Source organism: Mercenaria mercenaria, chromosome 3 (genome assembly GCF_021730395.1).
Source record: "Mercenaria mercenaria strain notata chromosome 3, MADL_Memer_1, whole genome shotgun sequence".
NCBI classification, from domain to species: Eukaryota; Metazoa; Mollusca; class Bivalvia; order Venerida; family Veneridae; genus Mercenaria; species Mercenaria mercenaria.
Window position 1 is genome coordinate 39,739,520 of NC_069363.1, and position 12,611 is coordinate 39,752,130.

At 41.2% G+C, this 12,611-nt stretch overlaps 2 protein-coding genes across 2 annotated transcripts; both read left to right on the forward strand.

Moving 5' to 3' along the window:
* Positions 1-4,938: 4,938 nt before the first annotated feature.
* Positions 4,939-6,245, forward strand: LOC123525005 (uncharacterized; the record flags this gene model as incomplete). Its single annotated transcript, XM_053539665.1, has 2 exons — positions 4,939-5,029; positions 5,273-6,245. A coding segment is annotated over exon 2 (906 nt), but the record flags the coding sequence as incomplete, so codon positions are not given.
* Positions 6,207-12,410, forward strand: LOC123525004 (mucin-17-like). The gene is made up of 2 exons (XM_053538267.1): positions 6,207-10,927; positions 12,113-12,410. Exons 1-2 carry the CDS (start codon positions 6,324-6,326, stop codon positions 12,390-12,392), a joined length of 4,884 nt encoding a protein of 1,627 aa, XP_053394242.1. The 5' UTR covers positions 6,207-6,323; the 3' UTR covers positions 12,393-12,410.
* Positions 12,411-12,611: the final 201 nt, after the last annotated feature.

The following is a 12,611-nucleotide window of genomic DNA, read 5'->3' on the forward strand; positions in this document are numbered from 1 at the left end:
AAATCAAAGCCCCTTTTTTATTGGGTTTTTGGTCAAGGTCAGTCTTTATGATACTTGCTGAAAATGGGGAAAAACCAAACACGGGGTGGCTTTTGGGGGGGGGGGGGGGGGGGGGGGGGCGGCTAGTGTTTTAAAAAGAATATTGTCTTTTTTCTTTTCTATTAAAAAACAAATTTTTGAAATTTTTAATGGGGCTACATGTTTTATAAAATTTAAAATTTTGTCCCTAAGAATATCTGTGCTAGGGTAATATTTTTAAATTATTCGACCTTTAGACAAAATCAGCGGACAAAAGTATTGATATTGTTTGTAAATTTTTTTTAAAGTATGATAAAAACTCTAGAAATGAATTGAATTCTAAAGTGTAGAAAAAAAAAGATAAAAACCCCTTAACCAGACAAATTCAAAAATGCGAATAACAACAACTTTTTGCTTTCAATACAAGACAAAAATGGACCATGTAAAAACATTGTTGTTGTTTATCTATTTAGTTCTTTTTTTCAGAAACCCGGGGTATAACGTCCATTTTTCCCCAGTTTCGTATGACGACTGGCAACAAAACAAAAACAGCTTTCCCGTTCCGAGACCAGCAAAGGCAGAAAAAGGAAAACCGATTTCCCTCATCGGGGAAAAAACTCCCCTTAGGGGGCATCATTTAAAGGAAATTTAAAAACACTTTTGTTTGACTTTTATAGCAATATTTGTAGTTATGAATAAAAACCCAATTTAAAAAATGTTTTTTTTTTTGGGAAAGTTAAGGTGTGTCAGGTCGAAAATTAAAGATGTTTTGGGGCAATAGTAAAAAAAAAAACATCCCCCCCAAACTGGAACCCTTAATAAGTTGGCTTAGTTTATTATGGATTTAAAAATCGTTTCCCTGTATTTTTGCTTTGCCCGGGGGTTTTTCATCCTTTCCCGGGGCTTTATCGTTAAAGATTCAAAAATAAGACTGTGAAAAAAATAATATCTGATGTCATATACCAAAAACATTGTGGAATGGTTGCCATTAAAAAGTCAAATGTTGGTCGATTTTTCGTAATGGGGGCATTGTTTAATTTTTTGCCCGCCAAATCTTCAAAAAGGTATATTTATTGACTTAATTTAATGGGAAAGCATTTAATAGAAGAGACGAATAAAAGGATAAATAGGTTGATGACCAAACAAGCACTTTCTAGCACTCTCCGCTCTCTGCATTCATGGGTATACATGTAATATTACAGGGTCAATATATCAATGACTGGTCCATAGTTTCTTCCATTGACTAGTCTGTAGTTGAACGTTGATTATTTTTCTTGGTTAAAAACAAACTTTCAAGAAAAGATATGAAATTTTTTTTTTGATGTTTTGATAAATCAAAAGGGTTCATAGTAAAAGAAAAAAAACAGTATTTTGTTTTTAAATTTCTTATTTTATGTTTTTGTTAAGGCATTATTTTTTTTTTGGGTGAATTTTTTTGTTTTTTGTTTGGAAATGTTTTCGTAAAGCGTTTTTAATTTTACCTAAAAAAATTTATAAAAGGGAACATTTGTCTTTAATTCATTATTCAAAGGGTATTCCAAAAAATTTATGCTGAATGGGAAAAAGTGCGCCCATGTCACCCTGCAGGGCGTGCGGCATGCCCAAAAAGGCAAACCCTTCCCGAGTGGCTAATTTTTTTTTAGATTTCATACTGAAAAAGGTTTGCGCCCAGGGCTGATGCGGATAAAAATTTTCGGTGGTTAAAATTAAAAAGCAACATGTAGAGGTTGTGGTTTAATTAAAAACACGAAACGGGTGGGGTTTGAAAAGATTGTAAGCCTGTAAAAAACAATTGATTTTATTTTAAAAATTGATTTAAAAAATAAATTGTTTAAGTATGTTGCTTTACCCAAAACTTTCTTGTACGATGTTCGGAGCTAAGTGGTGGGTGGGGTTGTGTGGGGTGGGGGGGGGGGGGGGAAGGGGTGGGGGGGGGGGGGCGGGGGGGGGCGGGGGGCGGGGGGGAAAAGGCAAAAAGTATTGGAGCGGGTTTGAATTAATTTGCCTTTTTACAGATTTTATTTAAAATTTTTAATTTTAACTTTTTATATTTTACTCTATTTTGGGTATTTTTGCGGGGGAGGAAATTTGTCAGACAAAATTAAGTCTATAGAACGTTTTGATGAACTAGGAGCGACCCCGGGCTCTGCAATAAAGGGAAAGCGACAGTGGTCCGTTGCAGCGATTGAATAGAAACTGGATTTGTGGGTATGACATTTTTTTTTGGAATTTAATGATTAATAGTAGTGTGTATGTTAATACTTAATTTTTGGTTTCAGGAGAATGCACTGCATAGTCTTTTTGCTTTGTAATCTATTTAATTTCCTTTCTTTTGTTTGTCGAATTTCAAGAAAAATTTTTATCCCTGTTTGGGCTTTATTAATTTAAAATTAGATTTTGTGGATGTTTGTCAGAGGGTTGTCTTTATTACAAGCTTTACTGGTGGCAAAACTGGCCTGCCCAAGCAAAATTTAAAAAAAGGGGCGAAAACGTGTTAAGAAGTGGTTTACTTGCTGGACTTTGGATGATGAGGAAAATTTTGGTCTCGGAAAAAAGCTTGCTCGAGAGGTACTGGGTTTTAATCAAAAACTTTCTGAAATTTGTTTTTTTGACATTGGTAAAAATGATGTGTTTAAAATTGTAGCCATGGTCCATATTCCTTAGTCTTTTAAAAAAGCCAAAGTCTTTTGTTATTTGTAATTCAAGTGAGGGGTTTCCCAATGAAAATTTGCGCCCTTTAGTTGCGTTTTTGGGGTGTATATGCATTATAAAGGAGGTAACGCGAATTTGCACTTTTAGAGGAAGTCTACAGCATTTGGGGACCTTAAAATAATCGAAAAACTATTTATCAATAATAAATGTGTTTGTAAACTGGACGGTTAAAAATGAAGGGGGGTCCATGTCAAAATAATGACAAAATACAATCATATCGCATACCGTAGCCCGACAAACCCATAAAGGGCCCGTTATTTTATAGTACAAAAAAAATTGTTGACCCAAAATTAAAAAAGGAGTAATCGCCCTATTCCGGTATTTACGGACCCTGGTGCATTTACTTTATTATTTTCCCCTTTTGTTCTGATTTCACGATTAAATTGTTTCCGTTTCTTGATTTCCGATTTCACTTAAAAGAATTCAATTCCCCTTTACGAATTTTCCCTTTTTGGTTTTCCGATTTCCCCTTCCGAATTTTACGACAATTGGGGAAAGGGGGGTTTTGTGGGGGGGGGGTGAGAAAATGTTCAGATGTGGGGAAAGAAACGAATTTAAATCGTGTGGCTAAAAAATAGAACCTGATTTTTTTTTTAATTTTGGGAAATTGTTAGGTTAAAATTTTATTAATTGGGGTTTGGGGTAAAATTTCCCGGCGTTTTCTTTTTTACACTTTTGTTTTTTTTTTATCCGCATGGCTGGGGCCCGGGGGGAAAGCCCGGGTAGCAATTTGATGAGGTTTAAACCCGCCGGCCCGATATTTTAGGATGCTTTTCAGTGTAGCCCGGTCCCCCGTCCCATGTACTTAATGAATATATCATGCATAAAAAAAAACTAAAAATTTGCTGACAAAATAGTCATTCTTCACCAATATTGTCTTTGTTTTTTTTCACAAATTTAAAAATTCGACACTTGAAAAATAAATTTTTTATGTTCAAAAAAGGGTAATTTTTTAAAATTTTCTAGGTCAACTCCCTGTAATTAGGGCCCCAACGGTCAAATTTTGTACCGGGTACCGTTGAAAATTCCCCCCGGGTACCCGGGGTGTTTCGAAAATAGAAAAAAATGGATTATAATCTTTATTGTATTTTTTATATGGGATTTGGAGCAGACAGCCGTTTGGGAGTCGTTTTTTCTTCCAAATAAAAAACTAAAAATACTTGTGGGTTAAATTTTTTTGTAAGGAGGCAGGGAGGATGCGACCCGTCCTGTAAATTAATAGATAACAAAGAAATTTTTCATGTTTGTTATCAGTTACTTATTTAATTTTCTGTAATAACAAAAGTATAATGGGTAAGGGTAATGATTATGTACCCCGGGGGCGACGATTTTTTTCCCCACCGCGGGTACCGGGTACTCGTTTCGCCCCACAGTAATGAAAAATTGTGAAATCGTGAAATTTTATGGGAATTCGGAAATCGTGAATTCGTGAAGGGAAATGTGAATTCAAGAAATGTGGTTTAATTTTGAAATGTGAAGTGGAAATCTGAAATTTAATCGTGAAAACGTGAATTCGTGGTGGAAATCGTGAAAAAGGAGGAAAGTACGTATCGTACGATTTATGTTTAAACATTAACACTGTATATTTACTTATCCGGCTCACTTCAGTATGTTGTTAGAAGTTTGTCTTAGTCGATATAAATGAGAAATAATTGAAAAATTTTTATCCCTTTTTGGAATTATGAACAGCTCGAAAACAGCGGTCCGTGCACCAGAGTAAAGTGACGTGGAGGGGCCCTACTTAGCCAGATGCTAAAACAACAGAAAACAAGGATGAAGTAAAATGATCGTTTCTACAAAACAGTTAAAAACTGAAAGGGTTCCCACATTACTTTCTTTTGATTTTTAGTTTGTAAATAACAAAAGCAACCCTTTTAGCATGGTTTGCAAAAACTATAGATTTAAAGTAAGTTTAAATTACTAATTTTGTTTTTTTTTGTTTATACCCCTTTGTGCTTAAAAAGACCAATGGTAAAGCGAAAAGAAAACACTGAAAAAGTCAATAGCAATGATAATAATAAGAATAATAATAATAATAATAATGAAATAATAATAATGATGATGATGATGATAATGATGACAATTTGAAAAATAATGTTAGCACTTACTTAAACACAGAAAACACGATGAACTCTGAATTTAAGCTTCAAAACCCGTATATAGTCTAAATGTTAGAATGAATGCATTTTAGACTGAGTTTCGTGCTTTCAGTGTCGGAGATAAAAGACGATTTTAGAAACCCGAAAAAGAACTCTATAAAGCGAGCTGAAGATGCATCGTTAAAAGAAGGAAAACAAAGGTATGTTTATGAATATTACCTGCGAAACCTCAGTATTATAACCTTCCTTGAAAGGTAACAATTTTATCTCCCCGTTGATGCAGAGCTCGCCAGTGAAAAATTGTCACTTTATAAACAGGTTTGACTGTATCTTGAACCGTTTTATTTTTCCTCTAAGAAGTATATATTTTGTAATTCCTGCTGACATTTTTATCTTCGTCTTGCCTAATATATATACCAGGCATCCACGTTTTATAACAACAGGCATGTTCCTGCCACACCAGAAGACATCGTCCCTAAGTGTCAGACAGACAAACGTTGGAAACAAATCATGGATCAACACAGAAAGACGTATGCTTCTAAGACGGTAGGCGATCTCCCAGCAGACTTTTGGGAGGTAGAATGTAAGGCAGCAAACAAACTCATTTCCAGTTTGAAACTAACTAAAACCGAGGGCAAAACGACAGCAGACGACACCTCTTTTACAGATAAAAAGCATGACAATGAGAAAACGGTACGTATAGATTATTCTGACACCTACATAAAATTTCAAAATACTCGACGATTCCCCACAGGCGTGAATAAAAGCGACAAAAAGAAAATAAGTCGGTTTACCAAATTAATAAACGATAAAGTACGAAAGAAGAGTGCTGAAATACTTCTAGAACGTATGTCAGACGACAAAAACCAACGTACAACGGTAAAGGATGAAGTGAATGAAAAAATATCATCTATGCCTGCAACTACAAAGAAAGGTTACACTACACAACCTTTGAATATGCACCCACGCAAAATTAAAAGCAAAGGTAATAGGCATGTTAAAATTCCCATAATTACCAGCAAAAAGAAAGAAAACGTAACGAAAACAAACAATAGTTACAAAACATCATCTGTAAATGACATAAAGAAAATACAAAAGAAAATCCAAATAGAAAAAGCAGAAAATGTGAAAGAAATTCCTAAAATATGTAGCAAAAAGACGAAGATTCAAGAAAATAGAAACGAAATAGATTGCAGAAGTGCTGATAACTTTGCCCAGACCAAAATTATGAAGTCGAAACGTAAAGAGAAGGTTACTGAAAATGGCAGTGATATATATTTTGCAAAGAATGTGTCTTCATTGACAAATTCAAAAAGAAACAAAATCTCAAAGATTTATTCCGATATATCAGTAAAGCATTCTTCAACAATCCCGGCGCGTGAAAGACACCCAGATGCACCTAAATGTGACACTTCAAAATCGGTTAGACCAAAGGCGACAAAACATTCTACTCATGAGACAGGAAGACCTGACAAAGCCATACCTGATACTTCCATGACGAAAAGAAAAAACTTACCAAAACCTGACACCCATTTGCCGAACAGGGAAGCCTCAGAAAAATCTGCCACTGATAAGATAAAAAGGGTACTTGACAAAGCTGTAACCTCTGTGTCTGGTAGAGAAGCCTCAGCAAAGTCGGGTAACTCTGTATTAGGAAGATCAGCCAAAATGAAACCAGCAGATTCTTTGTCGAGTGAAGCACCTTTAAGACCAGCTTCAAAAAAATCGGATATATCCCTTGTCTTGCAAAAGTCTGTCCCAGCAAAATCTGTCACTCGTGTGTTGGAAATGGAAGACTCAGCATACTGTGAATCTCCTTTGTTAGAAAGACCGCCCTCGGCAAGACCTGCAGCTCTTGATTCGGAAATGGAAACCATTAGAAAACTTGCTCCTGATGTCCTAGGAAGAAAAGCTTTAGCAAAGCCAACCATTCCAGATTCAGGGAGAGAAGTACTAGGAAAACCCTCAGTTCCTAAACCTAGACGAAAAGCTTCAAGAAGGAAAGCCTTAGGAAAAAGCTCAATTCTAGAACAGGGAAGAAAAACCATAGCAAAGCTTCCAACTCGTTTGCCGAGAAGATCGCCTTCACTTAAGCATGCAATTTCTGTGGCGAGTAGACCTCCTTCATCAAAACCTGTTGCGGGTGCATCAGGCAGAACGACCATAGAGAAGCCTACCACAGCTGTGTGGGGAAGAAAAGCCTCAGCAAAGACAGCAAACTCTGGACCCAGAAGAACAGCCTCAGCAAAATCTGCCATTCCTGTGTCGGGAAGTGATGTCTCAGCAAAGTCTGTCTGTCCTGTGTCTGCAGTACTTCTCTCAACAAAACCTGCCACGCCTATAGCGGAAAGAAAAACGCCATCGGAGCCAACCACTCCTGTTGCGGGTAGTACAGCCTACACAAAACAAGTCGCACCTGTATCAGGAAGAGAAGCAGTTGGAAAACCTGCCACTACTGTGTCGGAACGAAACGCCTCACTTGAGCGAACCACTCACGTTTTCGGAACAGTTCCTTTGTCTGGGAAATCAGTCTCAGCAAAGACTGACATACCACTAACGAGTAGGTTAACCTCAACAATTCTTACCACCCATGTGTCAGAAAGGATAGTGTTAGAGGAACCAGACTCAACAAAGACAGTTACAACATTGTTGAAAAGGCAAGACTCATCAAAGTCCGATACTCTGCCTATATCAACAACGCCAGCCACGCCAGAGTTGGCAAGACCAGCCTCAACAAAGCCAGTTAAGCCGGCGTCGGGAAGATCTACTTCAACAAAATCAGCCACACCAGTGTCTGGAAGATTTGCTTCAGCAAAGTCTGCAACGTCGTTGTCTCGAAGACCTGCCTCGACAAAATCAGCTACACCGACGTCGGGAAGATCTGCCCAAACAAAGTCAGCCACACCAGTGTCAGGACGATCGACCTCAACAAAGTCAGCCACGCCGGTGTCGGAAAGATCTGTCTCAACAAAGTCAGCCACGTCGATGTTGGGAAAACCTGCCTCAGCAAAACCAGCCACGCCGGTGTCTGAAGAACCATCCCTATCAACGTTAGCCACACCGATGTCGGAAAGACCTGTCTCAACAATGCCAGCCACACCGATGTCAGGAAGACCTGCTTCCACAAGTCCAGAAACGCCAATGTCGGTAAGACCAGCTTCAAAAACGCAAGCCACGACCATGTTGGCAAGACCTGCCTTAGCAATACCAGCCATGCGGGTGTCGGCAAGACCTGCCTCGACAACGCCAGCCATGCGTATGTCGGCAAGACCTGCCTCAACAACGCCAGCCATGTGGGCGTCGTCAAGACCTGACTCAACAACTCCAGCCATGCGGGTGTCGGCAAGACCTGTATCAACAACGCCAGCCATGCTAGATTTGGCAAGACCTGCCTCAACAAGGCTAGCAACCCCAGAGTCGACAAGAGCTGCTTCAACAACGACAGCAACGCCAGAGTCGGCAAGATCCGCCTCAATAACGCCAGAAATGCCAGTATCGACAAGAGCTGCCTCAACAACGCCAGCTACGCCGGAGTCCGAAAAACCAGCCACAACAAAATCAGCCACGCCGGTGTCGGAAAGATCTGTCTCAACAAAGTCAGCCACGCTGGCGTTTGGAAAACCTGCCTCAGCAAAATCAGCCACACTGGTGTCTGAAGAACCGTCCCTATCAAGACCAGCCTCAACAACGCCAGTAACACCACTGTCGACAAGACCTGCCTCAACAATGCCAGCCACGCCGATGTTGGGAAGACCTGCTTCCAAAAGTCCAGAAACGCCAGTGTCGGCAAGACCAGCTTCAACAACGCCAGCCACGACGGTGTTGGCAAGACCTGCCTCAACAATGCCAGCCACGCCGATGTCGGCAAGACCTGCCTCAACAATGCCAGCCACGTCAATGTCGACAAGACCTGCCTCAACAACGCCAGTAACGCAAAAGTTAGCAGGACCTGCCTCTACAACGCCAGCCATGGCGGTGTCGGCAAGACCTAACTTAACAAGGCCAGTAACGCCAAAGTCAGCAAGACCTGCCTCAACAACGCCAACAACGCCGATGTCGGCAAGACCTGTATCAACAGCTCCAACCATGCCAGAGTCGGTAAGACCTGCCTCAACAAGGCTAGCAACGCCAGAGTCGGCAAAACCTGCCTCAACAACGCCAGCCACGTCGATGTCGGCAAGATCAGCCTCAACAAGGCCAGTAACGCCGAAGTCAGCAAGACCTGCCGCAACGACGCCAGCCATGTCGGTGTCGGCAAGACAAGAATCAACAACGCCAGCCACACCAATGTCGACAAGACCTGTATCAACAACGCCAGCCATGCCTGGGTTGGCAGGACCTGTCTCAACAACGCCCGTCACGCCAGGGTTGGCAAGGCCTGCCTCAACAACGCCAGCCACGCCAGGGTTGGCAAGACCTGCCTCAACAACGCCAGCAACGTCGATGTCGGCAAGGTCTGCCTCAACAACGCCAGTCACGCCAGGGTTGGCAAGACCTTCCTCAACAACGCCAGCCACGGCAGGGTTGGCAAGACCTGTCTCAACAACGCTAGCCACACCAATGCCGACAAGATCTGCCTCAACAACGCCAGCCACGCCAGGGTTGGCAAGACCTGCCTCAACAAGGCTAGCAACGTCGATGTCGGCAAGACCTGCCTCAACAACGACAGCCACGCCAGGGTTGGCAAGACCTGCCTCAAAAACGCCAGCCTCGCCAGGGTTTGCAAGACCTAAATCAACAACGTCAGCCATGAAACTGTCGGCAAGACCTGCCTCAACAAAGCCAGCCACGTCGATGCCGACAAGACCTGCCTCAACAACGCCAGCCACGTCGATGTCGGCAAGACCAGCCTCAACAACGCCAGCCACGTCGATGTCGACAAGACCAGCTTCAACAACGCCAGCCACGTCGATGTCGGCAAGACCTGCCTCAACAACGCCAGCCACGTCGATGTCAGCAAGACCTGCCTCAACAACGCCAGTAACGCAAAAGTTGGTAAGACCTGTCTCTACAACGCCAGCCATGGCGGTGTCGGCAAGATCAGCCTCAACTACGCCAGTAACGCAAAAGTTGGTAAGACCTGTCTCTACAACGCTAGCCATGGCGGTGTCGGCAAGATCAGCCTCAACAATGCCAGTAACGCCAAAGTCAGCAAGAACTACTTCAACAACGCCAGCCACACCAATGTCGACAAGAACTGCCTTAACAACGCCAGCCACGCCACAGTCGGCAAGACTTGCCTCAACAAGGCTAGCAACGCCACTGTCGGCAAGACCTGCGTCAACAATGACAGCCATGCCACTGCCGGCAAAACCAGCTTCAACAACGCCAGCCACGCCGTGGTTTGCAAGACCTGCCTCGACAAAGCCAGTCACGTCAGTGTCTGGAAGACCTGCCTCAACAAAGTCAGTCACATCAGGGTCAGGAAGACCTGCCTCGACAAAGCCAGCCACACCAGTGTCTGGAAGACTTGCCTCGACAAAGTCATTCACACCAGTGTCGGAAAGACCTGCCACAATAAAGCCAGTCACACCAGTGTCGGGAAGACCAGCCTCAAGAAAGACAGCCACTCCAGTGTCGGAAAGACCTGCCTCAACAAAGCCAGCCGTACCAGTGTTGGAAAGACCTGCCTCAATAAAGCCAGTCACACCGGTTTCGGGAAGACCTGCCTCAACAAAGCCAGTCACACCAGCGTCGGGAAGACCTGCCTCAACAAAGTCAGCCACACCAGTGTCGGGAAGACCTGCCTCAACAAAGCCAGTCACACCAGAGTCGGGAAGAACTGCTTCAACAAAGCCAGTTACACCAGTGTCGAGAAGACCTGCCTCAACAAAGTCAGTCACACCAGTGTCGGGAAGACTTGCCTCAACAAAACCAGTCACACCCGTGTCGGGAAGAACTGCCTCAACAGAGCCAGTCACACCTGTGTCGGGAAGACCTGCCTCAACAAAGCCAGTCACACCAGTGTCGGGAAGACCTGCCACAACAAAGCCAGTCACACCAGTGTCTGGAAGACCTGTCTCAATAAAGCCAGTCACAAAGCAATCCACACCAGTGTCAGGAAGACCAGCATCAACACGAGGGGAACTGCCATTCAGGTTAGTTTAATACAAGAATTTATTAGAATTTTGATTGAATAGTCAGAATCTATTCTATATAGTTGTCCCGGCATTTAAGATTAATGGCATTTAACTTTATCAGATTTTAAATCTAAAGAACTTGATTCAAAGTGAACATTTAGCAGTTAGACCCTATAGAGATGTAGCCTTATGTTTCAAGTATGTCTTATTCCAACATTTTGATACATACATGTATTTTTTCACATAAGGGGTATGTGGTTTAGACATAGAACTAAAGACATCTGTATTCATTTTACCTGTGATGTATTATAACATGTGATTGTATTACAACATGGGATTGTATTACATGTACATGCAAAAATTCAGTATCATTACAACGAAGTATTGTTTTTTAATTAATAAACTTACAAAATCACATGATGCAGCGAAATAAATGCAAGTCATACGTACAGGGAAGTAAAGTAATAGATATATCTATGTAAGTACTGTGAAGCAGTAGTTGTCATTCTTAGCAATCACGTGTAAATAAACTGTCATAAAATAAACGCTTGTATTTTTTTTGTTATATCAAGAACTTAGAAATCAACTTCTAGACCTTATTTTAAGCCTTTGCTACCTTTGAAAACTTCGAGGATCTGTCTATATATAACTCCGTAAGATAATAGGGTTATTATAATAGTAGCTCGATCTGTGATGCAGTTTCGGCTCAAGCGAATTTTGCCAGGTCAGATCTCACAAGGTGCATAAGCGCCGAGTGTGATTCGCCCTTGTAAAATCCACGAGCGCCGAATACAAAATCCCAGATCTAAGTGTAATGACATTATTATATATTATATACCTCCACCTTTTGTTTGTTGTTTTGTTATCGAACGAAATCTTCAATGTCGATGTTAAAATGAAAATGAGTGGAGTTTTTGCCGGTCTGGCTGCACATTTTTCTCCCTGTTTTAACATTCAAGTCCTATACCGTGCCATATGCGCTTTGTCAGGTCACGCATAGTCCGGCAACATACAATACAAAAGGTACAATACGGATTTTTTCTGCCTGTTCATATTTACTTGTGAAATGCAAGCCATATTTTGACAGAATTTATAAAAGTATATAATCAACTAAAATATTTAATAAATAAGAATGTTGGTAAATGTATTTTATAGAAGCACGCGTCAAAAGTATAATATATTGTATGATGAATTAACTTTCAGAGGGAGAAAGACATCTGCCAGAACAAATTCAACAAGATCAAAGACCGGAGCAGTGACGTCTGCTTCCACAGCTACAGCCATCTCAAATAGATCAAACATGTCCCCTGCTACGTCTGCCAGTCACGTGTCCATGAGCACACGTGCGTCAACATCATCCGCCATCAACAACGCAAACAATGACCTTGACGTCTATACATCCGATGACGATTTTGATTACGAAAGTGCTCCTAGTTCTTTGTCAGAATCTAACGACAACGTTAGAGAATATCAGTTTGATTGAATAAAAAGATAAAACGTATATTCATCATTAATTATTATTTCTACAATCAAATATCAATTGTGACCACTAATTGCCGCATGTCATTCGTATCTTTTCTACTTTGATAATTACCAGCATAATGTTTATCAAAATATTTCACTGAACATGTAGGAGGCAGTAAACAGTTTTGAGCTGTTAGTGTCGAATTGGCCGGGTGAAATTTACAAATAAGAGGCAATT